A 26,051-nucleotide genomic window follows, 5' to 3' on the forward strand; every position below is an offset into this window, starting at 1 on the left:
GTATCTAATTCAAAGATTTGAATTCACTCAGGAAGATTTGATGTATTGTACCTGTTCATTTTTCATATCGTACATAGTTAGCAGAACAGATGCAATCATAATGATAAGAAAATATTAAAGTCCCAAAGCTTGGGTAGATTTCCTTGCCAAAGTGTCAAAAGAGAATTACATGAAAGTTTAATTTTTAAATATTCACATTACCTTATTCTTTAAGTTGATTATGATTTTATTTACTGACAATGGTACATGGGAATTAGCAAATTCATGATCTCTCCTCAGAAAGATTAAATGCTTTTGCAACCAGGAATCTACATAAAAATCATTTTTTCCTTTTGTCTAACACCAATTTTGTATTATTATTTCATTTATGGAATATGCTGTCAACTTCACAGCACGAGCATTGGAGAGAAGAAGCTTCGCTCTAATAGTTCTTCATTACAATATTGCCTACAAAAGCTTATGATTAGCTCACTTAAGCTTGACATTTGTAAACTATAGTTTTTCCTTGATAAGAGATAACATTGTTAGCATTTCTAACATTCAGAACAATAATTTCATTTCTAGAAGTCAGAAAATAAAAATAAGATTTAGTACTTAGTCAAAGTTCAATAAGATTTTAATGTTTTTCCTATGTTAGCATGCTTTATAATTTCCAGATTCAACTTGCATGTAATAATTTCCTAATTTAGGAAATTTATGAGAAAATTTTCAGAAATATTTTTCAGAAAATTACAGTATTTATTCTTTCAAGCATATAATTATTTTTCAAGCTGCCTATATCGATAAAATGATTCCAGTTTTGACCAATTTTTTTCATTTTGTTGCTATCAGATAACTATAGTTGGTTCACTATCAGACCCAAGTAAAATATGTTTTAATTTTTAAATTAGCACTCATTGTAATTTTATAATACAGTTTAAAAAGTAAGTTTCTTACTTCTTCTTGTGCCTTACGGTGTTCCTTTGCTGTCATTGAAAGAATTACTTTTTCAGTAATTTTTTCTTTCTGTTCATCTACAGCCAGGCTCAACTAGAAAAAATAAATAAATTGCATGAAAATAGGTACCTAATGACACCTAACTACAACATTTCTTCAAACAACCAATTTAGCATAATCATGGATGGTGATTTAAAATTAATTTGGCCCACATTTATATGAAAATGAACCCCATTTAGATTAAGTTGAAAGTACACTTTTATATTTAAAACATTTAACATCAAAATTTTCACTTCCACTTTTATTGTTTATAAGTTTACTAAAATATGATTTGGGAGAGGGTCTTTAACTGCAGACATTTGACACCAATGATTACTTTTTAAAAGTATTTTATCAAAATGAGCATAGCAATTTTTTTAATTAGGCTGATATTTCCTATTAAAATTTCTCATTGCCAGTAGGGAATAAATTGGCTGCTGTTACATCAGGATAAAAATTCAAGAACATAAACCAAAAGCAAATGTCAATTCAAATACTTTAGAGTGGTCCAAAATGATTTATAATATTTCAAGACAAGAAATAATGTATCTTAAACACCTGAATAGTTACCTGCAACCTGATTCATTTACAAAGCCAGGGAAAGGTCTTCTACTACTGCTCCTAACTCATACGTTATAAAAAGGTGAATGTGGTCCATTCTGTGTTTCTTTTTAAATAATCCCCATAGAAACAAAATGCTATTTTCAATGAAGGAAAAATGCTGAACTCACACAATAACATTGACTCAGCTGGTATTAATAGAAAGAAAGAAAAAAACAGCCTAATACAAAACTTTCTGAACTGGAATATTTAATAATTCTTAAGCAATGGACTTGCCATATTGTATCTCCTTATGGAGGATAAAGAATAAATAATGACCATGTTTTTTGTTTTGTTTTGTTTGTTTTGTTAATGTTGTTGTTGCTTTTTTTTAAAGATTTATTTATGTATTCTAAAGAAAGACAGCACGAGCGGGAGGGGCAAAGGGAGAGGGAGAGAGAATCTCAAGCAAACTCTGCACTGAGTGCAGAACCCGACACAGGGCTCGATCCCAGGACCCTGAGATCGAGCCAAAACCAAGAGTGGGAGGCCCAACTGACTGTGCCACCCAGGGGTCCCTGTTGTTGTTGTTTTAAATCATGTTTCTCCATTACATGCCTGGCAAATCATGCTTCAGTTAACATGAATCTTTAATCCATATCCTGCCTGAAGACCCATTCTTATACTTGAGATAAAATGGGGGTAGGAGTCAAAAATATGGTTTCCTCAATCTAATTATGTATATATGCTATAAGAATAGCATTAAAACTGCAAACTCTTCATCCACTGATATGTGATACAGCTCAGTGTATCAGAGATTCTGTCTTGGTAGAGAGGAAAGGCCAGGAATCTTTAGGATTCTGACAATCACTAGATAAGGAGTTGACAAACATTTCTGTAAAGGGCCAGAGAGTAAATATTTTAGGGTTGTGGGGAGGGCATACAGTCTCTGTTGTATTACTCAGCTCTGCCCTTGCAGCGTGAAATGGACAATACATAAATAAATGAGCATAGCTAGGCCTCAATAAAACAAAAAACAAACAAGCAGCAGGCTGGTTTTGAACAGCAGCCAACATTTGATGATCCCTGTCCTGGATTGAGAACCACTAAAAACAAGTTTGCTAAAAAATAATCATCACAAGATGTACAACATGATGTCTATAGTTAACAATGCTGAATGGTATATTTGAAAGCTTTTTTTTTTTTTTTGAAGATTTTATTTATCTATTTGACAGAGAGAGACACAGCAAGAGAAGGAACACAAGCAGGGGGAGTGGGAGAGGGAGACGCAGGCTTCCCACAGAGCAGGGAGCCCAATGCGGGGTTCAATCACCAGGACCCTGGGTTCACGACCCGAGCCGAAGGCAGACGCTTAACGACTGAGCCACCCAGGCGCCCCTTGAAAGTTGTTAAAAGAGTAGATTCTAAGAGTTCTCACCACAAGGAAAAACACATTGTTTTTCTTCTTCTTCTTTTTTTCACTTATATATGAGATGATGAATGTTAACTAAACTTCTTGTGGTATCATTTCACAATATATATGAAAGTCATTATGCTGTACACCTTAAACTTACACAGTGCTGTATATCAACTACATCTCAATTAAACTGGAAAAAAATCATCATGTGAAACTATTCCTAGGATCACTCTCCCCAAAGAATATTTTTTTCATGTGAAGTAATATAAAAAACATAATATTATAAAAAGTCAAACATCTGCCTGTGTGTAAACTGTGGTACAAAATAGTTGTATCAAGTCTCTATGGCTATTTCTTTATGGGGAGATTCTCATCTCAGGAAGAGATGGTGTGAAGGAGAGGGGACTGGGAAATATTCACCAAACTCATCCATTCTTTTTTTTTTTTAATTATGTTATGTTAATCACCATACATTATATCATTAGTTTTTGATGTAATGTTCCATGATTCATTGTTTGCGTATAACGCCCAGTGTTCCATTCAATACGTGCCCTCTTTAATACCCATCACCAGGCTAACCCATCCCCCCAACCCCCTCCCCTCTAGAACCCTGTTTGTTTCTCAGAAACTCATCCATTAATTTTCAAATGCACAAGCATTCTGAGCAGACCTTTTTTGAAGGAAAGCAAACAAAACAAAAACAGAGTACTAAACTCTTTGGTGCCACAGCAGTAAGTCAGATTCTAATGAGGTCTCCCAGGGCCATGACATTTAGAACTGCTTCCAAGTAACTTTAAAAGGTGGGAATTCTTTACCTTTGAAAGCACCACAGTTGGGAAAATCACCTCCATTCTAATATTCAACTTCTAAAGAGGCACTATACTAATCTACATAAGCTGAGGTCAAAACATATCAACATTATCGGAAAACATCATATTCATACCAAATAGAGAATCCAGGAAGATATTAAGAAATAAATGGTTAACAAAATAACAAAATATAAGGATACAGACATGGGCCTTTTCTGGAAACAGACCAGACATTCCAGAAGAGAGAGATTTTAATACAATCATTTAGAGAAAATTATTGAAAGTAAAAAGTCAAATTTAAAAAATGCATTTTTACCCGAGGTATTAATAATATGCAGTGCTAATAGCATCTTTCCCTCAAGTCCCATGTCATGATAACAATCGTAGGATTCTTCTCTCCTGTCACTTTGGAGGAAAAGATCCTGTTTCTTCATTATGATAAAACTATGTGCTTTTGATTTGCTGTTCTTATCTGAAATGTATGAAACAGTTTTTGTCAGTGGGCTCAAAATTTCTGAGGTTAATTTTTCATGTATAAAGGGGGCAGAAACTTAAATTAAAAGTCAAAAACAAGGGTATTGTCCTAAGTGAAATACGTCAGAGAAAGACAAATACCATATGATGTTGCTTATATGTGTAATCTTTTTAAAAAACCCAAAATACAAAAATACCAAGCTCATAGATAGAACAAATTGGTGATTGCCAGGGGTGGATGTGGGAGGTGGATGAAACAGGTAAAGGGGGTCAAAAGGTACAAGTTTCCAGCTATAAAATAAATAAGTCATGGGCATGTAATGTATAAAATGGTAACTATAGTTAATAATATTGTATTGCATATGTGAAAATTGTTGAGAATAAGTCTTAAAAATTCTCATTATGCACAAAATAATTGTAACAATGTATGGTGATGAATGTTAAACTTACTGTGGTAATCATTTTACAATATATACAAATATCAAATCATTATGTTGTATACCTGAAACTAATATGATGTTATATGCCTATTATCACCTCAATAAAGAAATAAGCAGAAAGATGGCTAAAATTTGTATATAACTATGAAAAGCCAAATCTCTACCAAACAGGGGAGTGTCACTTTGTTTAACTATATCTTGCTCTTTTTAAATGTAAGAAAACACCCATAAATATTCACTGTGCACATCAAAATCTAAGCTACATAGGAAGATTTAATTTACCATTTTTGTCAGGCCTTGTTGCTAAGGTTTTAAAAATATGTAATAAATATTAGCTATCCAAGATCAGGTTAAAGTGGGTCTCATTCAATATTAATGGTAACCAGAATAGAACCATCAAGAGACGAGTGAAGGACAGTGGCAGAAATGGAAAAAACAAGGAACATAATGGTTCTGTCAAAGAAAACTAAATAAAAAGTGCTTCCAAAATTGGTCTGGTTAGAGAAACCAAGATTAAAGAGGACCAAGATTAAAAAGGAATACATTCACCTCAAACAATCTTTTTAGAATTAAGAAAAAAGTCCACCGAAGAATACCCGAAGCCATAGGTTTCAATGAAATGATTTCTAATGATCGTTACCTTTCAGACTATATGTATTTTACATAAAACTTCTAATGCTAAGGTAGCAGGCATTATACTTTCTCTGAAGCCCTAAAGGGTCACGGTTTAGTAATATATAGTTCTGTATAACATGTATGGCCCATTGTGACTATAAGAAAAAGTGCTCTTCATTTGAGGAGTTCTTCAAACATTTGCTGGCTCAGGAAGCTCAACTATGACAGCCTAGAGAGGACAACAGGCTCAAGATCTCCTCCTGGAGAAATACAGACAGAACAGCAGTGATCTCCTTTTGTGTGTGTCAGTAACATACATGGCTTTTCCTTCTTGTTTTTTTTAACTTCCTCCCAAATATTTTAAAGTATATTTATAAAAATCATAAAGACTAATTGTGTAAAAAATTTTAACATGACTGTAAGATAAAATAAGATGAATCATGGAACACTACATCAAAAACTAATGATGTAATGTATGGTGATTAACATAATAATAAAAAAGAAAAAAACTATTTTATAGGAGAAAACAATAAACTCTAGAACCCAATTATTAATATATTTTTAAAAGGTACAGTGATCAAACAAGCTGGTGTGTTCTGTCTACTTAATTCATATTGATATTCCAGATAGGTGCTAACAAAAGAGTCCAACCATACTTTCAGTGCTCTGAATTATACTTCTGCATGTACTTTTCTCTGTATCCAGAACAGCTAGTGATTCAATGTGAAGTATATGATATGTGTTGTATATAATGTCCTTAATAAATCAATGTAATCCAACAAGAAAACTGGAGCTCTTTCTACCAAAAATCTAACTTTTGACCAGTAAATTGATTTAATAATAAATTATTTGATCCATATTTTACATGCGAATCAATACAGGCAATACAGTTTTAGCATAAACAACAGGACAATCAGCCTTCATATATATTGACAAGTTTCCCAATGGTCTGTTAATATACAAAAGACTGGGACAAATTACTTATTTATATATACAAAACATGGTTATAAAGGCCAGCTGCAGGTATTTTTTTGGAAAGTGCATTTTAATAAGGTCCTATTCATTTAGGGAACAAATGGGGAAGAAGTAGTTTGCACTACAGAGTTTAGCGCGAGAGCTTTCTCTTTTTCTAACCACGAAATCAATCATTTGTCCAGACTGTGGGAGTCAGAGTTAGTTACTGAAAAGAGCTCCGTATATAAACAAGTCAATAACTCATTGTGTGTTATTGTCGAGCTGAAGAAGTCGGCTTTCAAAAAGCTGCCCCTGCTTCTCTCGGAATGAATGTCACTGTATTCAGGGACTGGGAGAGAGTCCTTTGTTTCCAGCCATTGCTGACTGCCATTTATGTATGGGAACAGGAGGTGGCTGATACGAGTGTGGGGGAAGCCACTGTTCGGTATCATGGATGTCCAGGAAAAACTGAATTTTGTCAACCTAAATCATTTGTGTCTGAAAATGCATTAATGGAATTGATAAAGAGTGGTCATACACAAAAAAATATTTGGTAAAGAAGTTAAATGGTAATGAATCTGTATCATTTTAATTTGGATCAGACTGATGTTTTTGGTTCCCCACCTGTCAACAAAGATGAAACCAAAAATATAGGCAATGTTTTGAAAAGTTCAAAAGTACAAAATCGAACTGGTGAACAGGTCAACATGTCAAATAAACGTTATCTGTTCAGGCCATTAACATTAAGGGTAATTCTTGGTACTCTCAAAGTGTGTGTGTGCATGTGTGTGTGTTTGTGAATTTCTCTAAGGCATGATTTTATGTGCTCAACACTTGTGATAAGTTAAGGAAATGTGAAATATTTTTTACTTAAAATTTAGGGGCACCTGGGTGGCTCAGTCGGTTAAGAGGCTGCCTTGGGCTCAGGTCATGATCCCAGGGTTCTGGGATCGAGCCCCGCATTGGGCTCCCTGCTCAGCAGGAAGCCTGCTTCTCCCTCTCCCACTGTCTCTCTCTCCGTCAAAATAAATAAATAAAATCTTAAAAAAAATAATTTAAATATCCTTTAGAATTGAACTGAACATGAAATTTATAAGATATAAATATTATCATACTCTTATTTATTGCATCTTAATATTTATTAAAAACCTACTAGTTTATTCAAAATCAAACTAGGAACTGTGAAGAAGCACCAGATGTGGATTCAAGATTTATAATTAGATTAAGCAAAGAAAAAATACATGTAGATCTGTTTAATAAGTGGTCCTCATTTGGGGGAAGATAGTCTCTGAAATCTTTAAACAAAAGCTTAGCTCTTAATTAGAGAAAGTTGGAGTTGTAGGTAAGGAGAGAGCTGAGAGCCTAGAACTGAATCCAACTGATCCCATTTCTCCTCACAATTTAGAAAGCCACGGCATTAAATAGTATTACATGCTTCCACATGCAACAAGTGTACTAGACATTTTGCTACATACAAATTGGTTAACAGCAAAGGGAGATATGATTGAGAAGACAATGAAAACAATAGAAAGTAAGAAACAATGTACACATGCTGTAGATCATAAATAAGTGTCAAATGGAGGTATAAGCAATACAAGCTACAAATACAAAGGACAAAAATATTATTTAAGGTGCAGATGGAAAGGCATAAACAAATGGGTAGTATCTAGCCAGGAAAAGAAGTGATAATATAGGACAATAATATTAATAAATATTAATTAATGTTACTAATTAGTCATTAATTACCTGATGAAATTTGTTCTAAATACAATTAGTGAAGTGGTTTGACATGGCTTTGGGAGGGGGAGGAGAGAATACAAGCTGAGCCTTGAAGGAAAGGCAGAGAAGAAGGGATGTCAGCCTAAGACAATGGTCTGACTGGAAGGAATGTTTCGTACTGGGGAACAAGAACAAAGATGGCTCATGTGACTCCATACATAATCTATTTCTGATTGTAATTATAAAGTATATATGCAAAATGCTAGTCCTGTAGTGAGGGTATAATGACAACTTTATATAATTCAGTTCTTAGATTTGAGTTTCTACATAACTCAGTTGTTAGCTTTGCCTTGGCTCAGCCCCATCTTCTCAAACTACATACACTTAATTCGGTTCCAGTTTTAGAGATAACTTAACTAAATCCTGACCTGGCCTCCACTTCCAACCAGCTTGTCTCACTTAAGCCCCTTTTATAAAAATAATTCAAGAATGCCACTTCTAGACTTGGGGAAGGAGCAGAATCCTTAGTTCAAAACTGGCTGTGAAATCTGGCTCTGCCACAGTGGGTAAGACTGAGGTTCATACAACCCAGGCCTTCTAAAGCCAGGGATTCCTCTCCCATTCTTGCTAATTCTCTGAAAAAAGCTGCTTTTACCATAGCCCGTACCTTCTTGAGGACAGTTTAAGGGAGCATTTCTAAAAGAAATCTTTGTAATATTTGAAAACCAACAAACAAAAATATTTACCATTTTAAGACAGTAACATTTTAAAAGTTATATTTTGCCTAAAAGAATGTAAAAGAGAATTCTACATAATACTTTACCTACAACTTTTTTAACATTTAATTAAAGAAACAAACTGTTTTAAAAATCTTCTTTCCTGTTTTTTTTTAATTAATCATAAACAAATTTTAGCCCTTCCAAATTCCATGGGAAAAATGGCACTGAGTTAGCCCTGACTCAGTAGCCAGATTATAAACTTTCCACCTAGATATTCTGTCACAACTGGTATCGCCACATGCCCTAAACTGAACTCAGCTTGTCATCTCAAACTGACTCTCTACTCCATTTCTTCTACTATTGCATGCAGTTTTAGGGACTGTGCTACCCTGGCCAAGGGGTGGACCTCTGACCTCCCACACCAATCAGCTTCTCTCTTTAAGAGATAGAGTCAAGAGGGGAACCACATAGAGATATCAGTAGCTGGAGAGAACCTGTCCCATTAACAGCACCCTAACGAGACTTCTCATCAGATCCAGATGTCTGGAGCTATTCTGTTTTATTCTACAGCCCCTTTCTTCAGTCTTCCTTTAAATTCCATGTGCTACCACCTGCCATCCTATTAAATTATTTTTTGCCTAAGTTATCTGAGATAGATCCCATCAATTGCAACCAATAAACCCTATCAGATATGTTACGTGTGTCCTCATAGTAAACGCCCATTACTTAAGGAGATCTGAAGGAGTCTCTATTTGTCCCTATTTCTTGCAACTCAAGGTATCCAACTCAAATGTCCTAATAATATGCCAAGTTTAAAGTCCTTCAGGAATTATAATGGGTAATGTAACAGGGGTAATGGTTTAAAAATTTATCAATATGTTTTTCTTTTTGGCCTTTTCAAGTACAAAACTACCCTAAATACCCTAGATGGTCCTAGGATTTGTCACAATAATATCATTTCTGGCATGTACAATAAAATTGTGCAACAAAACAATATCCTTGCAAACTAAAGGCAATGGTCTTGTTGCCTTTAGAGATGATCTGCCTCTCAAGAAAACCCTTTACCCCTCTCAGCATATAAACAGCTAAACTTAGAAGACTCAGCTCATGAGATATTAATCCTTTGCTAAAATCAGGAATGAGGAAGATACAATGTAGAGAAAAAAATAAAAGCTTATCAATTCCTTCTGTCCTAGAGGAAATACAGGAAGAAGTCTCAGAAAGGGAAGCAGGTATAAAATAGCCAGAAGAGTTGTCTTAAGTCCCCCTTCTATAGCATGTGGCTTGGGAAAGAAGACAAGTATCAGGTAAGTGGAAACAAATTCTTGGGCCAGAGGGTTCTTCTGCTCCCCTCCCCTCAATATGGTCACAGGAAGGAAGCTGTCCTGTAGCACCAGGACAGAGCTACATCCACAAGATGGCATGGTATAGGCACCCAGTGGGAGGCCTGAGGTTTAGCTTTCCTGAACAACCTTTGGTTTCTGTGTGTCTTAGCACTTGGAAGTAGATATGTGTTAGGCTGGGAAGTCTGCTATAGACTATTGTCATAGTGGGGGAAGTATGGCTCTATAGTGAGAGTAGCACCATAGGCCACTCAAGCCAGGGCAAATGGGTGTCTCATTCAGACCTGGGAGTGGGGGTCTCTAATACCAGGGGAAGTCAAGTTTAGGATGGACCATCCAAGAAACACAACCAAAAAAAGAGCCTGAGCCAGAAGAATGGGCTACAAGTTCACAAGTTGCAGACCAGAAGAGCATCCAGCAACCAGCTGACCAAGGGATATCCTTCCAGTGGCCAGCAGCTGCCATGCCAATGTATATATACATTCCAAGGGGCCCTCAAAGGACCTCTTGAGGCCAGGGGTCCTTTTCCCCAGTGCCTTGAGGATATGAAAGCCATACAGTCCCTTCTTCCATATACCACCTGAAGGAAATCAACAGGGTGCAGGAGGGTCTAACTCAGAGAAAGAATGACCTAAAAGAACTATTTAAATGATCAAATCAGACTAAGGTTTACACTGAATTGGACATTCAGTTATTTCCCCCCACAATCCAACGGGCAAGAACTCAGGAAGAAGGTATTAGTGTTGGAAAATAACTCAATGTCATTTAGTCATGTTGCACACAAATTGTGTACATACATATGAGAGTGCCTGTTGTTAGACCGAGCCAAAAACGGAAGCAAAAACGGGATTTATAAGACATGGGAGAGAAATAACAGTCCGACTATACATTTTGGGGAGAAATTGTTAAGCTGGCACCTACCAAATTGAGTAGGCCCATTAAGGGTATCGAAGGAACCATTTTAGTTTTTTATGAATTCTCCAAATAAAGTTGAGAATTCAGTTGACAAGCACGTGTGGCAGGCCACCTCCGGGTTATGTCTGCCTACCCTGTGACTTCAGTGAGAGCAATCCAGCTCCGTTTCCACACTAGAACTTTCCATTTCTTCACACAAAGCGATACACCATATTTTCTCTCACCCACTAAAGTAGCTATCTGAATCAGAGAATTCTTTGAGAACTGTGGTCAGGATTCTGGAGGAAAAAAAGGATAAGGCAGAGAGGCCACTGTCTTTATAGAAAACTGTCTGAATGTGGGACAGGCTAGGCGTGATGCACGTTACATCTCCAATAAGCGTGTTTCCGATTATTATTTCCTGCAGTGACAGAGAAAAATCCATCCCTATCACTCTCACGTGGCCTAGCTTTGGTCCAACCTGCGGTCCGATCTGTGAAGTCCACTCTGGTTTTGTCCTCTCACTATAGGCCTCTATGAACCAAAATATAGTGCCTTATGCTACAGATAATGCCTCTCCCCCACCTTCTTCCACTCTTTTATCTAGTACATTTACGGCATGCCAATGTTAATATAATCAATGCACTGCACTGGTTCTGGTGATACAAATATCACTTCGATGCCTTTGTACCTTCAAAGGCTAATACTCTATTGAGAATGCAGTTCAGCAGTCTCAGTTTTCCTGGTGTTTGTCCCTATGGTAATGGAGCATATCTTATAATTCTTTCATATCTCCAATACATTCAACCATAATAGGTAGGTAGCAGACATTCAATAAACACCTATGATGGACTAGTGATGAATGAGAATCCTCCAATTCGAAGTGCTTTTATTTTTCATTAAACGACTGTTCCCTAAACTACTTGCCCAGTGTTATGAAATAGGGATTTATGTGGTCAAGTAATTTTCTTAAACAGTAGGTTAAATGAAGATAAATGGGCTTCTTTATAGCATGGCTCCTAAGAGCCTTTAAGATGCTAATAGATATTATTAATAACCATGAGAGCACTTCAGGGGTATCCAGCCAGATATACTCAGGAAATGTGTCAAGAGACCAACCAACATTTCTCAAGTTGGTCTTGAGACTTGAGGATGGACCTTTAAGAGTTATTCAAGAGCAAGTGCAATAGACAGTACCCAGACACAGGGAGCAAACTCTTTCGGTCATCAACATGGCTCAACTCTGCCTGCTGTGCTTCCCCCAAATTAATCTATAATTCTCTGGTGTAATTTGTTTGGAGCTTGAAAAAAGTAATCTATAATATGTCTAAAATAATAATGACCAAGAGATTTTTTTGAAAAAAGAAGAAACAGTAAAACTAATATTAAAAGGTATATTAAAACAAAAATCTTTAGTGTATCACAGTGTGTAGCATAAGACAGCACTAAAAATCAGGTCAAAATAGACACAAAATGTATACTTAGAGTTTTATTATATGTTAAATGTGATACAAGTCCACCATTTCTTAGCGACAACTCCAAAATCCAAAAATTTCTGAAAACTGGATTTTTTTGGAACTCATCAAGCAAAAAAGCAATGAAGACTGATTTATAGACTTTACTTATCCCACTTACTGTGAATGTTACACTGTGAAAATATTAAAGTGCTTCATTACAGGGAACTGTTTCAGACTTCACTGAGGTTGTCACATAACATATGGTCTATGCACTACATTCTAAAATCCAAAGCATTCTGAATTCCAAAATCTATCTGGCCCCAGGAAGAGCCAAGAAAGGATTGTGGTCCAAATTTCAAATCAACAAGGAAAGGATGGATTAGATAGGTAGTATTGGAATGGACAACTGATTAACACTTCAGAAAATGCTGTCAGATTCACTTTTTTATGTCACTTTTGGTGACTTCAAAATTTAAATATAATAAGAGTACTAGAAGATAATACAGCTGATTTGTAAAGTCTGAAAGGAAATGGTCTTTCTAAGTCTAATGTGGATATATTTAATTAAATCAAAGTCCTGAACTTCTGTACCTCAAAAGTAGCTTTAATAAAATTGAAAAGCAACAATACACCGAGAAAATATTTGCAACATGACAATAGTTAATATCCCTAATATATAAGAACACTCTGAGGTAGACTAAAAAATCACTTTTTTTTTAATTTAGTGATTTGACAAGTTTATATATTATGCTATGTTCACCACAAGCATAGGTATCATCTGTCCCATTACATCACTATTACAATATCATTGATGTATTCTTTATGCTCTGCTTTTTATTTCCGTGACTTACTCATTCCGTAACTGGAGACTTGTATCTCCCACTCCCCTTCACCCATTTTGCCCAAACCCCCACCTCCCTCCCCTCTGGCAACCATCACTCTGTTCTCTGTATTTATAGCTCTGATTCTGCTTTTTATTTGTTTATTCATTTTTATTTAGATTCCATTTATGAGTGGAATTATATGTATTTGTCTTTCTCCGTCTGACCTTATTTCACTTAGCATAATACCCTCTATATCCATCCATGTTAAGTAGGCTAAAAAAATTATTAAGAAAAAGATAAACACCAAGGAAAATAGGAGCAAAGAAAATGAACACACAGTTTATAAAAGAAAAAAAATGCAAATGGCAAAAGAATACATGCACAAAAGAGTTCAAAATTACAACCAATAAAATAATTCAGGGGTGCCTGGCTGGCTCAGTCAGTAGAGCATATGGCTCTTGAGCTCAGGGTTGTGAATTTGAGCCCCACGTTGGGTGTAGAGATTACTTAAAATAAAATAAAATAAAATAATTCAAACTAAAACAATAACCAAAAAAATTTCTAATGATAAGGATTAGTGAATTTAAGGAATAACAAATACAAGGAAACTGGTACTTTCATGGTTTTCTGGTGAAAACATAAATGCTATAGCTTTTTAGAGGGAAATTTGGCAATGTATATCAAATCTTTAAAATGTGTACAAACTTTGATCCAATATTTCCACTTCTAGGAATTTTTCAATAGGAAATAATTATGGACATGAATCCAAAAATTGACTGAAACAATGATAAAAGATTGTTTGCCACAGTAAAGAGATCATATAGTATGTAAATGTTCAAAATTAAGGGGATTAGTAAAATAAGCCTATAAACTAGAATATCATCATTTAAAATAATATTTAATAATATTTAAAATAATGCCATGGAATATTTTATAATAGTAAATGGTAACAATATTAACTGAAAAATAACAAGTCTCAAAAAAGTAAATGAGATTTTAAATATATATATCAATATATAAAGGACATACACCAACTATTGAGAACAGCTAGTCAGAATTGGTGAGATTGTGGGTAGTATAACTCTTTTTTCCTATTTACATCATCTTAACTCTATACACTAAATTTTCTGTATTATTAATACATATGCATACAGGGATCTTGTCATTAAAAAACAGCCTCTTTTTAATATTGCTCCTTTTCTTTGTTACCCACCAATATATCTAACTTACTACTTATTTTAAAAACCTGTTCTCTATCCACATTTGCCCCAACTTCATTGTCATTTTTCTCATTTTATCTCAATCTTTAATAGATAAAATATAATTCAAAAGAAAACAAAAATTTATTAAAAGAGACAAAAAAAGAAGATAAAATATTAGCTTTTTTGCTTTTAAAATTGTCAACCAGCCAACTAAACTGTTTTGAGAAAATGGGTAGTATAAATCCATGTAGGGCAGTGGAAGGTTTATGAATTCCTATCTAATAACTGTATTTATATATATATTTATATATATATATAAATATAAGTTATATTTACTGCTTCTTAAAAGTGAACTGAGATGAGAGCAAAGACTGGGTAGAGATAAGAGGGGGCCTCTCATTGTCTACTCTGTCACACTGTTCTGGGTACTGCAGATGCATTCTAGCATTTAATCCTCAAAAGCCCTTCAGGAAGTCATGTAAATGATGCTTAAAGAGGGTAAGTAAATTGCTCTTAACACAAAGCAAAGAAAGTTGAAGAACTGGGATTCAAATCCAGGCATGTCAGACCCCTATGCCCATAATTTTTAATTATGTCTTGGGTACATCAGAAAATATGATTAATAAATGAAGGAAAGAGCTAGATAGTAACAAATTGGCAAATCTTTCCTCCATATTAAAGCATATGATTATGAAAGCCCAGAGTTAAAAATCAGAATTCTATTAATAGGAATTGGTTTTTGATGACATTAATAAGAAAATAAATTACATTTGGAGACTTTAGGAGAATTTATTTTTGAGGTTTGTACAAAAAAAGAAGCTGGATTAAAATCCCCTGTCAGAAATTATTCATGAAACATATTGAAATCACTTGTGTAATAATTCATAACTTTCACTGCATCTCTAGAATTATCAAAGGTAAGAAGCACAGTGTCTTTTTATTTTCATACTTCCTCAGCTTTTTAGTTGTTGGGGACACATCACTTTTGCTCCCACTTCACTGAAGAGGACTTTAGTCACATGGCCACCTCCAACTCAAGTCAGGTTGAGGAGATAGAATGTAGCTGTGTTTCAAAGAAAGAAAGAGGAGGGGCACCTGGGTGACACAGTTGGTTAAGCATCTGACTCTTGGTTTAGGCTCAGGTCATGATCTCAGGGTCATGAGATCAAGCCCTGCTTTTGACTCTGCGTTCAGCGTGCATTCTGCTTAAATTTCTCTCTCCCTCTACCCCTCCCCCCATGCTAATTTTCTTTCTCATTCTCTCTCTCAAATAAATAAATAAATAAATCTTAAAAACCACAACAAAAACAGGATAATGATTCTGCTGGAAGGCAAGAAGTCTTCACCACACTTGCTCTATATGTCACATAGGTGACCACGTGATCTACTGTCCAAACCAGGACATGATTGAGAGTGAAATAATTAGGCTAAGGTAACAAGTGACCTCTAGGACGGTTTCAGGAAAATTCTCCATCTCTATTTTTCTGCTTAATAAAATCTTCTCTAACCCTTCATCAGGTCGTCTTTCCTGAAGCAGTTGGTCATCCATTTTGTGTTGCCAGAGCAATCTACTCAACTCTAACACATCAGCTCACAGATTTGTTATGGTTACTTACTTACTCTCTTTCCACTATACCAGGAGATGGGCCAATACTCTCCTTTCTTCAGCCTTGGCCATCCTTGAAGTTATTCATCCTTTTCCTATTTCATTTGGTTCTGGTTAAGAGATAAAAAATCATGGCAAACTCTGCCACTAGGGAGTGGGACAATTGGCTCAGGCCTGACAGAAAAACACAACTGTGAATAGACTGATTTGTTTAGGAGTGACCAAAATTGAGACAGAACACTTCCATGAGCTTTAATGTGTGGTCACCGAGAAAAAGATGCTCTAGGTCTCATACATTGGGTCAGCTGATATTGATCTCTAGCATAATGTTGCCATACAGACCTAAAATTTGGATATTTTCTCAAAACTTGATCAAAAACCTTTAAAATCTTGAATAGGCAAAACTATACATATCTGCATTTTTGTTTTATCCTGATTTTTGGGCTCAAATTTAAGGCAAAAATCTGACCATGTCACTGTCCACTCAAAACCCTTTGGTGACTCCCCACTGTTTAAAGGATAAAAACCCAATTCCTTATCATGGCTTCACCTGATTTCTTTCTCCTCACCTGCCTCATCTCCATCTCCAGCCACAATTCTGGCTTCTCCTTATGCTATGCCACAGAAATTTCCATATTCTACAACTATTTATCAATGACCCTACACCCTGAAATTCTAAGAGAATCTCAAGATCCAATCTTTACATCCCCCATTCCATTCTGAGCCTTCTCCCCCAAAACTGGGAATTACCACCATAATTACTGTTTTATAATCCTAAATTTTGCTGTGGGTTAGGCAAGATACAAGGGTAAATAGTAGATTGCCATAAATCTAGGTTGTACCACATACAAACACACATACACTCACTCACTCAATCATTTACACACCAACTCTGATCTGGTTTACTTCATCCAGGAAGCCTGTCCTGATTTATTCTCAGTCCTATGCACAGGAGCCCATCTTTGATACCCTTGCCTGCTTCTACAGTAATTGTGCAGGGTGCTATCATAGCATTTATGCAGTGAATTGGTGTCTCTTACTTACATACTGATTTCTTCCACTGGACTGTGAGCTCCTCTAAAGTAGGCTTTGAGTCTATGTTCATCTCTATAATTCTTGTGCCTGGCACATAGTAGATACTTGACAAATACTGGTTAAACTGAACAAAACTGATGACTTGGAAAATAATAGAATTTTCAAAAGAAATTACAGAAATCCCTGAAGTTTGATACAATATATATAAAATTAAGGAGAATAATGACTCCATCTTCTGGATGCATCTTTTTTTTTATTATGTTATGTTAATCACCATACATTACATCATTAGTTTTTGATGTAGTGTTCCATGATTCATTGTTTGCATATAAGACCCAGTGCTCCATGCAGTATGTGCCCTCTTTAATACCCATCACCAGGCTAACCATGAGAGACTATGGACTCTGGATGCATCTTTTTTTTTTTTAAACATTTTTATTTATTTATTTGAGAGAGAGAGAGAATGAGAGATAGAGAGCACGAGAGGGAAGAGGGTCAGAGGGAGAAGCAGACTCCCCGCCGAGCAGGGAGCCCGATGATGTGGGACTCGATCCCGGGACTCCAGGATCACGACCTGAGCCGAAGGCAGTCGCTTAACCAACTGAGCCACCCAGGCGCCCTCTGGATGCATCTTAATTCATCTACATCTGACCTTTTAAAATTATATATTGGGTGATCTTCAATACAAGGTTAAAAAAGGCTACACAAGGGAACCCTGGGGCTGGATTTTATTATCAGCTCCATCCTTTCTAGAGCCTAATGTCTTAGAAAGCAGACATGTGATAAGCAGCATGTCCATTCCTGCTGGCAAAACCTCATGTGGACCTTATTATATATTTATTATACATATAATATATTATTATTTATATATTATAATTATAGAATATATAATTACTTATATATTATAATATATATTAATACATATAATATAATATATATATTATTATTTTTCTTCCCAGGTGTTAAGTCTTGTGTTCTGAGGGGACAGGAGCCACAACTCTCAGTTGTCATTCTGCCCAAAAGTGTTTTTAGGCAAATAAACATTTATTGTATAAATCTGTACCTAACATATAAATTCAGGACATTTTAAAAATTAGTTTTGGTTTTCAGACCTTGATCTGGATTCTAAGTTTTTAACTGTCTTGCATTTCAAATCCTGCTCATTAAAAAAATAAATAAAGCTAAGATTTTGTTGTTGAAAGTGGTTTAAATTTGGATGCTGGGATGGCTGCTTACCCTAAAATGGATTCCCTCCCATTTTCCAGAATTTTTGACCTTTCAACTTTACAAAGCACCTAGATGAATTGATAATTTTGATGTTCAATATTCACCATCATCATCATCGTTCATCATAAGAGAAGGAAAAAAATTTGATGCAGGCTAACAATGATGTGCCTGGCACTGTGCTAGGTGTTTTACATACATTCCTTACTCATCATTAATAAAGATGAGTGACAGGGGCACCTGGGTGGTTCAGTCTGTTAAGCGTCTGCCTTCAGTTCAGGTCATGATCCCAGGGTCCTGGGATTGAGCCCCGCTTAGGGCTCCCTGCTCAGTGGGGAATCTGCTTTTCCATCTCCCTCTGCCATTCCCCCTTGCTCGTGTTCGCCCTCTCTGTCTCTCAAATAAATAAAATCTTAAAAAAAATAAACTACTTGCCCCCAAACATGACCCAAATCTCTAGACACAAACTGTGAAATCTCTGTGGAAAAAAAAAATCTCCTTCTGGATCTTTCTGGGTTTTGTGTGTGTCATATGTACAGCATTTTGTATCATCATCATTCAAAAAATATTTACTGAATACTTATTTTTTTATTATGTTATGTTAATCACCATACATTACATCATTAGTTTTTGATGTAGTGTTCCATGATTCATTGTTTGCATATAACACCCAGTACTCCATGCAGAACGTGCCCTCTTTAATACCCAGGAAATAGTGGTTTATAAGACACTACCCACATAGAGCTTAAAATCCTAGAAAGCAGACAGATGTGATAAACAGCAGCAAGTATGATGAGCATAAAAAGAAGTATGGGCTTTCTGGGGAGAGCTAACCTAGGCTCAAGCCAGAGCAGGAAATGATCCTCTGACATGTTTTACTAGGCTAAAGATGGGCAAGAAGTAACCAAGTTAGCTTTGATAGGGAAGAGTATCCAAGGCAGAGGAAATGCTAGAGTCACCATTTCCACAAAACATCTCATATATTATCTTATTTAATTTTGAAAATAATTCAGAAAGGAATTGTTATAGCCATTTTACAGATGAGGAAACTAAACTCAGAGATTAGATCATTTAATAAGATTGGAACTCCTGTCTATCAGGATTCAAAGCATTTCCACTGTGCTTAGCTCACACCAAGAGCGGCTGCAAATAGCTCCTTATTAGATCAGAGGTTAAAAAACTTTTTCTCTAAAAAAAACATAGTAAACACTTTAGGCTTTGCACACTAAGAGGCAAAATCAAGGATAAAACATAGGAACTGAATGACAAGAAAAATAAATTTCCATAAATTTTTGATAAAATTCAAACTATAATAATAATTGAGTATAATATTTTGTAATACAGGTCTACTAATGAGAAAAATGAAATTCTTTGGGGAGAATAACATTTCACTTAATTGGGGTTCAAAACTAGTATTCCCTATAATCAAACAGACTGCAAATATTCATTTGTGGAAATCATTCTTCACTTGTGGATCATAGCGAAAAAGGTGACCAGACTTAGCCTATGGGCTACATAGCTTAGAACCCTTCTGTTAAACCATAAACATCGAGAGCAGCACTGTCAAATAGAAATTTAATGTGAGGCTCATTATGTAATCCTAAATTGTCTACTACCCACATTAAAAAAAGGTAAAAAGAGGGGCGCCTGGGTGGCTCAGTCATTGAGTGTCTGCCTTCGGCTCAGGTAATGATCCCAGGGTCCTGGGATCGAGCCCCACATCGGGTTCCTGCTTGGCGGGAAGCCTGGTTCTCCCTTTCCCACTCCCCCTTGCTTGTGTTCCCTCTCTCGCTGTGTCTCTCTCTGTGAAATAAATAAATCTTTTTTAAAAAAAAGTAAAAAGAAACAGGTTAAATATATTTTAGTAATTTATTTAACCAAAACATTACCATTTAAATAATCAATACAAAAGTTATTTATAAGATATTTTATCATCTTTTTTCATACTGAATCTTTGAAATCCTGTGTGAATTTCACACAGTATGCCTCAGTTTGGACTACTCACATGTCGAGTACACACAGCTCCAGGAGAAAGGTCTGTATCAGGGGCTAGGAAGATATAAATTTAAAAAGTGGATCATACAGAATCCATGTTCCATTGAAAAGTACAAGTTTTGCCTAAAAGTTGCAACTGCTGCTCAGCTCCACATAATATTGTCATATGGAAAAGTGATCCAATATATTGCTAGCTGTTCGAGATTTTCTGAGGAATCAAAAAAATGTAGAATTTAAGCATCTGACTCTTGGTTTCAGCTCAGGTCATGATCTCAGGGTCCTGAGATCAAGCCCTGCATTGGGCTCCATGCTCAGCACGGAATCTGCTTAAGTATCTCTCTCCCGCTCCCTCTGCCTCCCCCCCCCCGCCGCTTTCTTTCTCTCCCTCTCTCTCTCCCTCTGTCTCTCAAATAAGTGAAACTTTTTTTAAAAAATGTCGAATTTAGTGTAAAAACTCCTGATCTCTAGATATTGGTAACTAATCTTTTTTTTTAATTTTATGCCCTCGAGAAAGCTGCCCCTTGAGGAAAAGATGGCAGAGGAGTAGGGGACCCTATTCCAACTGGTCCCCGGAATTGAGCTGGATATCTACCAGACCACTCTGAACACCCATGAAATCAGCCTGAGAGGTAAGAAGATGGATCTGGATCTCTACAAACAGAATATCCCAGGTGGTTGGTTTCGAGGTAGGAAGCAGGGAGCCGTGACTCTGCGGACAAATATCAGAGGATAAACAGCAGCAGGAGGGAGCCTGGCCATGGGGATCTGACTTAGCTAGTGAGTGATAGCCTCCTGCACTGGGGACGGGGTACAGACTCATGGACTGGTAGTGGCGGTGAAAGGACTTTAGATGGAAATTGGAGCAGCGGGGCCTAATGTGCGAAATGGGGGCAGCTGGAGGTTTTAGAAACACAAAGGGCAGAGATGTGCCCCCGAACTGGAGGCAGGACTGGGAGCACTGCAGAAGGGCACACAACCCAGGATGCTGCAGTTTATAGCAGCACAGACAGAAATGAAGATAGTGTGGCCTGGAGAGCTCCCTGAAGGGCAGACTGAGATCTTTCTGCTCTGAGGCAGAGGGTTGGAAATGGTCTCTTCTGTTCTGACTCTTGGAAGAGATGCAGAAAGCCACCAGGGAAAGCCGCCAGAGAACAAGAGCCCCCAAAAACTGGTTTTCACTGAGCCCATCCCCCGCCACAGGGGGTAGGGCAACTCTGCCTAAACAGGGTTACCTGAGTAACAGTGTGGCAGGCCCCTCCCCCAGAAGACAGGCTGGGAGAACAAGAGGCCAGCAATCCTAACGTCCCTATAAAACAGGTGCATCTTGCTTGGGTTGTGGTCAATAATTTGGATTCTATACATTCCTTCAATCACCCCTCAACAGAATGACAAGGAGGAGAAACCCCCAAAATAGGAAAGACTCAGAGATTATGACTTATGCCACAGATTTACAAATGGATGCAGATATAACCAAGATATTGGAGATGGAATTCAGGCTAGCAATTGTGAAGACAATAGCTAGAATGGAGAAATCAATTAATGGCAACATAGAGTCTCTAAGGGCAGAAATGAAAGCTGAATTGACAGAACTTAAAAATGCTATCAATGAGATACAATCTAATCTAGATAATCTAACAGCTAGGGTAAGTGAGGCAAAAGAATGAATTAGTGACCTGGAAGACCATTTAATAGACAAAAAGGGAAAAGAGGAGGCCAGGGAAAAACAACTCAGAATCCATGAAAATAGAATCAGAGAAATAAGTGACACCATGAAGTGTTCCAATGTCAAAATTATTGGAATCCCAGAGGGGGTGGAGAGAGAGAGAGGACTAGAAGATATATTTGAGCAAATCGTAGCTGAGAACTTCCCTAATCTGGGGAATGAAACAAATATTCACCTCCTAGAGGCAGAGAGGACCCCTCCCAAGATCAAGGAAAACAGGCCAACACCCCAGCATGTAATAGTAAAACTCACAAATCTTAGAACCAAGGAAACCATCTTAAGGGCAGTTAGAGGGAAGAGTTTCCTTACGTACAGAGGGAGGAACATCAGAATAACGTCAGACCTATCCACAGAAACCTGGCAAGCCAGAAAGGCCTGGCAAGACATATTCAGGGTACTAAACGAGAAGAACATGCAGCCAAGAATACTTTATCTGGCAAGGCTATCATTTAGAATGGATGGAGAGATGCAGAGCTTCCAAGGCCAGCAGAAACTGAAAGAATATGTGACCACTAAGCCAGCCCTGCAAGAAATATAAAGGAGGATTCTATAAAAGGAGAAAGACCCCCAAGAGTGATATACAACAGAAATTTACAGGGACAATCTATAAAAACAAGGTCTTCACAGTCTTCACAGGCAACATGATGACAATAAATTCATATCTTTCAATAATCACTCTCAATGTGAACCGCCTAAATGCTCCCATAAAACAGCACAGGGTTGCAGATTGGATAAAAAGACAGGATCCATCCATATGCTGTCTACAAGAGACTCATTTTGAACCTAAAGATACATCCAGACTGAAAATGAAGGGATGGAGATCCATCTTCCATGCCAACAGACCTCAAAAGAAAGCTGGAGTAGCAATTCTTATATCAGACAAATTAGATTTTAAACTAAAGACTGTAGTTAGAGACACAGAAGGACACTATATCATTCTTGAAGGGTCTATCCAACAAGAAGATCTAATAATTGTAAATATCTATGCCCCTAACATGGGAGCAGCCATCTACATAAGCCAACTGTTAACCAAAATAGTCATATTGATAACAATACACTAATTGTAGGAGACCTCAATACTCCACTCTCAGCAATAGACAGATCATCTAGGCAGAAAATCAACAAAGAAACAAGAGCTTTGAATGACACACTGCACACCAGATGGACTTCATAGATATATACAGAACATTCCACCCTAAAACAACATAATACTCATTCTTCTCGAGTGCACATGGAACTTTCTCCAGAATAGACCACATACTGGGTCACAAATCAGGTCTCAACCGATACCAAAAGATTGAGATTATTCCCTGCATATTCTCAGACCATAATGCTTTAAAACTGGAACTCAATCACGAGAAAAAATTTGGAAGAAATTCAAATACTTGGAAGCTAAAGACCACTCTGCTCAAGAATGTTTGGGTCAACCAGGAAATCAAAGAAGAACTGAAACAATTCATGGAAACCAATGAGAATGAAAACACATCGGTCCAAAACCTATGGGATACTGCAAATGCAGTCCTAAGGGGGGAATACATAGCCATCCAAGCCACACTCAAAAAAATAGAAAAATCCTGAATTCACCAACTAATTCTACACCTTAAAGAACTAGAGAAAAAGCAACAAGCGATGCCTAAGCCACACATTAGAAGAGAAATAATTAAGATTAAAGCAGAGATCAATGAATTAGAAACCAGAAACACAGTAGATCAGATCAATGAAACTAGAAACTGGTTCTTTGAAAGAATTAATAAGATTGATAAACCACTGGCCAGACTTACCCAAAAGAAAAGAGAAAGGACCCAAATTAATAAAATTATGAATGAAAGGGGAGAGATCACGACTAATGCCAAGGAAATAGAAACAATTATTAGAAATTATTATCAACAACTATATACCAATAAACTGAGCAATCTGGATGAAATGGATGCCTTCCTGGAAACCTATAAACTGCCAAGACTGAAACAGGAAGAAATTGACAACAGGATAACCAGTAACGAGATTGAAGCAGTGATCAAAAACCTCCCAAAAAACAAGAGTCCAGGGCCTGGTGGATTCCCTGGGGAATTCTAACAAACATTCAAAGAAGAAATAATACCTATTCTTCTGAAGCTGTTTCAAAAAATAGAACAGAAGGAAAGCGTCTAGACTCATTCTATGAGGTCAGCATTACCTTAATCCCTAAACCAGGCAAAGACCCCATCAAAAAGGAGAATTTCAGACCAATATCCCTGATGAATATGGATTCCAAAATCCTCAACAAAATCCTAACTAATAGGATCCAACAATACATTAAAAGGATCATCCACCACAACCAAGTGGGATTTATCCCCGGGATGCAAGGATGGTTCAACATTTTCAAATCAATCAGTGTGATAGAACACATTAATAAGAGGAGAGAGAAGAACCATATGGTCCTCTCAATTGATGCAGAAAAAGCATTTGACAAAATACAGCATCCTTTCTTGATTAAAACTCTTCAGAGTATAGGGATAGAGGGAACATTCCTCAAGTTCATAAAATCCATCTATGAAAAACCCACAGCAAATATCATCCTCAATGGGGAAAAGCTGAGAGCCTTTCCCTTAAGATCAGGAACACGTCAAGGATGCCCACTCTCACCACTGTTGTTCAACATCATACTAGCAGTCCTAGCAACAGCAATCAGACAACAAAAAGAAATAAAAGGTATTCAAATTGGCAAAGAAGAAGTCAAACTCTTTCTTTTTGCAGATGACATGATACTTTATGTGGAAAACCCAAAAGACTCCACCCCCAAATTACTAGAACTCATACAGCAATTCAGTAATGTGGCAGGATACAAAATCAATGCACAGAAATCAGTTGCTTTCTTATACACTAACAAAGCAACTGTAGAAAGAGAAATTAGAGAAACTATTCCATTTACAATAGCACCAAAAACTGTAAGATACCCCGGAATAAATCTAACCAAAGAGGTAAAAAATCTATACTCTAGGAACTACAGAACACTCCTGAAAGAAATTGAAGAAGACACAAAAAGATGAAAAAATATTCCATGCTCATGGATTGGAAGAATAAACATTACTAAAATGTCTATGCTACCCAGAGCAATCTACACCTTCAATGCCATCCCGATCAAAATTCCAGTGACATTTTTCAAAGTGCTGGAACAAACAATCTTAAAATTCGTATGGAACCAGAAAAGACCCCGAATCGCCAAGGAAATGTTGAAAAAGAAAAACAAAGCTGGGGGCATCACGTTGCCTGATTTCAAGCTATATTACAAAGTAGTGATCACCAAGACAGCGTGGTACTGGCACAAAAACAGACATATAGGCCAGTGGAACAGAATAGAGAGCCCAGATATGGACCCTTAACTCTATGGTCAAATAATCTTTGACAAAGCAGGAAAAATATGCAATGGAAAAAAGATAGTCTATTCAATAAATGGTGCTGGGAAAGTTGGACAGCCACATGCAGAAGAATGAAACTAGACCATTCTCTAACACCATACACAAAGATAAACTCAAAATGGATGAAAGACCTCAATGTGAGGCAGGAATCCATCAAAATCCTAGAGGGGAACATAGGAAATAACCTCTTTGGCATTGGCCACAGCAACTTCTTTCAAGATACTAGTGAAACAAAAGCAAAAATGAACTTTTGGGACTTCATCAAGATAAAAAGCTTCTGCACAGCAAAGGAAAAGGTCAACAAAACAAAGAGGCAACCCACAGAATGGGAGAAGATATTTGCAAATGGCACAACAGATAAAGGGCTGGTATCCAAGATCTATAAAGAACTTCTCAAACCCAACACCCAAAAAACAAATAATCAAGTCAAAAAATGGGCAGAAGACATGAACAGACACTTCTCTGAAGAAGACATACAAATGGCTAACAGACACATGAAAAAATGTTTATCATTATTAGCCATCAGGGAAATTCAAATCAAAACATTGAGATACCACCTTACACCAGTTAGAATGGCAAAAATTGACAGGGCAGGAAACAACAAATGTTGGAGAGGTTGTGGAGAAAGGGGAACCCTCTTAGACTATTGGTGGGAATGCAAGTTGGTACAGCCACTTTGGAAAACAGCGTG

At 36.7% G+C, this 26,051-nt stretch overlaps 1 protein-coding gene across 1 annotated transcript in view; it reads right to left on the minus strand.

Moving 5' to 3' along the window:
* The window catches only part of DCDC1 (doublecortin domain containing 1), a 468,564-nt gene that overhangs the window by 245,811 nt on the left and 196,702 nt on the right, over nt 1-26,051 (minus strand). Inside the window, exon 10 of the mRNA XM_027579679.2 lies at nt 937-1,029. Within this exon, the coding sequence (XP_027435480.2) occupies nt 937-1,029 (93 nt within the window). The remainder of the gene's footprint in view (nt 1-936; nt 1,030-26,051) is intronic.

The sequence above is a fragment of the Zalophus californianus genome, chromosome 11 (assembly GCF_009762305.2).
Source record: "Zalophus californianus isolate mZalCal1 chromosome 11, mZalCal1.pri.v2, whole genome shotgun sequence".
In the NCBI taxonomy this organism is placed as follows: Eukaryota; Metazoa; Chordata; class Mammalia; order Carnivora; family Otariidae; genus Zalophus; species Zalophus californianus.